This window comes from Rhagoletis pomonella, unplaced genomic scaffold (assembly GCF_013731165.1).
Source record: "Rhagoletis pomonella isolate Grant_MI unplaced genomic scaffold, Rhpom_1.0 Rhpom_scaffold_00001, whole genome shotgun sequence".
NCBI lineage: Eukaryota > Metazoa > Arthropoda > Insecta > Diptera > Tephritidae > Rhagoletis > Rhagoletis pomonella.
The window spans coordinates 24,158,070-24,158,806 of NW_023458555.1; the positions used below are offsets into that span (position 1 = coordinate 24,158,070).

A 737-nucleotide genomic window follows, 5' to 3' on the forward strand; every position below is an offset into this window, starting at 1 on the left:
CCGCATCCACCTTCCTATATCGCTTTGACTACGACTCTGAAGTATTGCCATATCCATATCGTTTATGGCGACTGGGACGTGGTGTTAAGGGCGCATCCCATGGCGATGATCTCGCTTATCTTTTCTCGCATGCCATGGCTCATCGTTTGCCAAAAGACAGTCCGGATTATCGCACAATTCAGCGAATGATTGGTATTTGGACCAATTTTGCTGCAACTGGTAATCCAAATAATAAAGAACTACCTGAAATGGCAACACTTGTTTGGGAACCAATCAAAACATCTGAACCAGCTTACAAGTGCCTTAATATTGGGGATGAGCTAAGGATTATAGATTGGCCAGAGATGGAAAAAGTTAGGGTGTGGACAAGTACTTACGATAAAAAGAAACAGTTGTTGTACTGAAGTAGGAAACAGTTCAGTTAAGCATTTTGAGTATACTTAAATTTTCAGGAAATTCTAAAAATCTTGTACGGATTTTTAGTGCTTTTCATAATAAAATAAAAAATTATGCAAAATTTTTAATATGATATTTTTATAAAAGATAAGAAGCTTTTTAACAATCTTATTTTTCATATATTTGGGTGTGTGAAGACAATTTTCTGACAATTCAAACCAGCCCGGACTTTGCCAACATTTTCTGAGTAAACATATCCATTAATAAAACGCTCGATGGATTTGCAAAAGTGAGCTCGTTTTTTATTTTACGGCCAACTAAATATTTTCATAGAAAATTTT

General features: G+C 35.5%; 1 protein-coding gene across 2 annotated transcripts in view; it reads left to right on the forward strand.

Moving 5' to 3' along the window:
• The window catches only part of LOC118741447 (esterase B1-like), a gene marked incomplete in the record, with an annotated part of 15,249 nt that extends 14,725 nt beyond the window's left edge, over positions 1-524 (forward strand). For both annotated transcript variants that reach the window (XM_036473431.1, XM_036473424.1), the window contains 1 exon segment: positions 1-524. In XM_036473431.1, the coding sequence (XP_036329324.1) occupies positions 1-404 (404 nt within the window).
• Between the last annotated feature and the right edge of the window lie 213 nt (positions 525-737).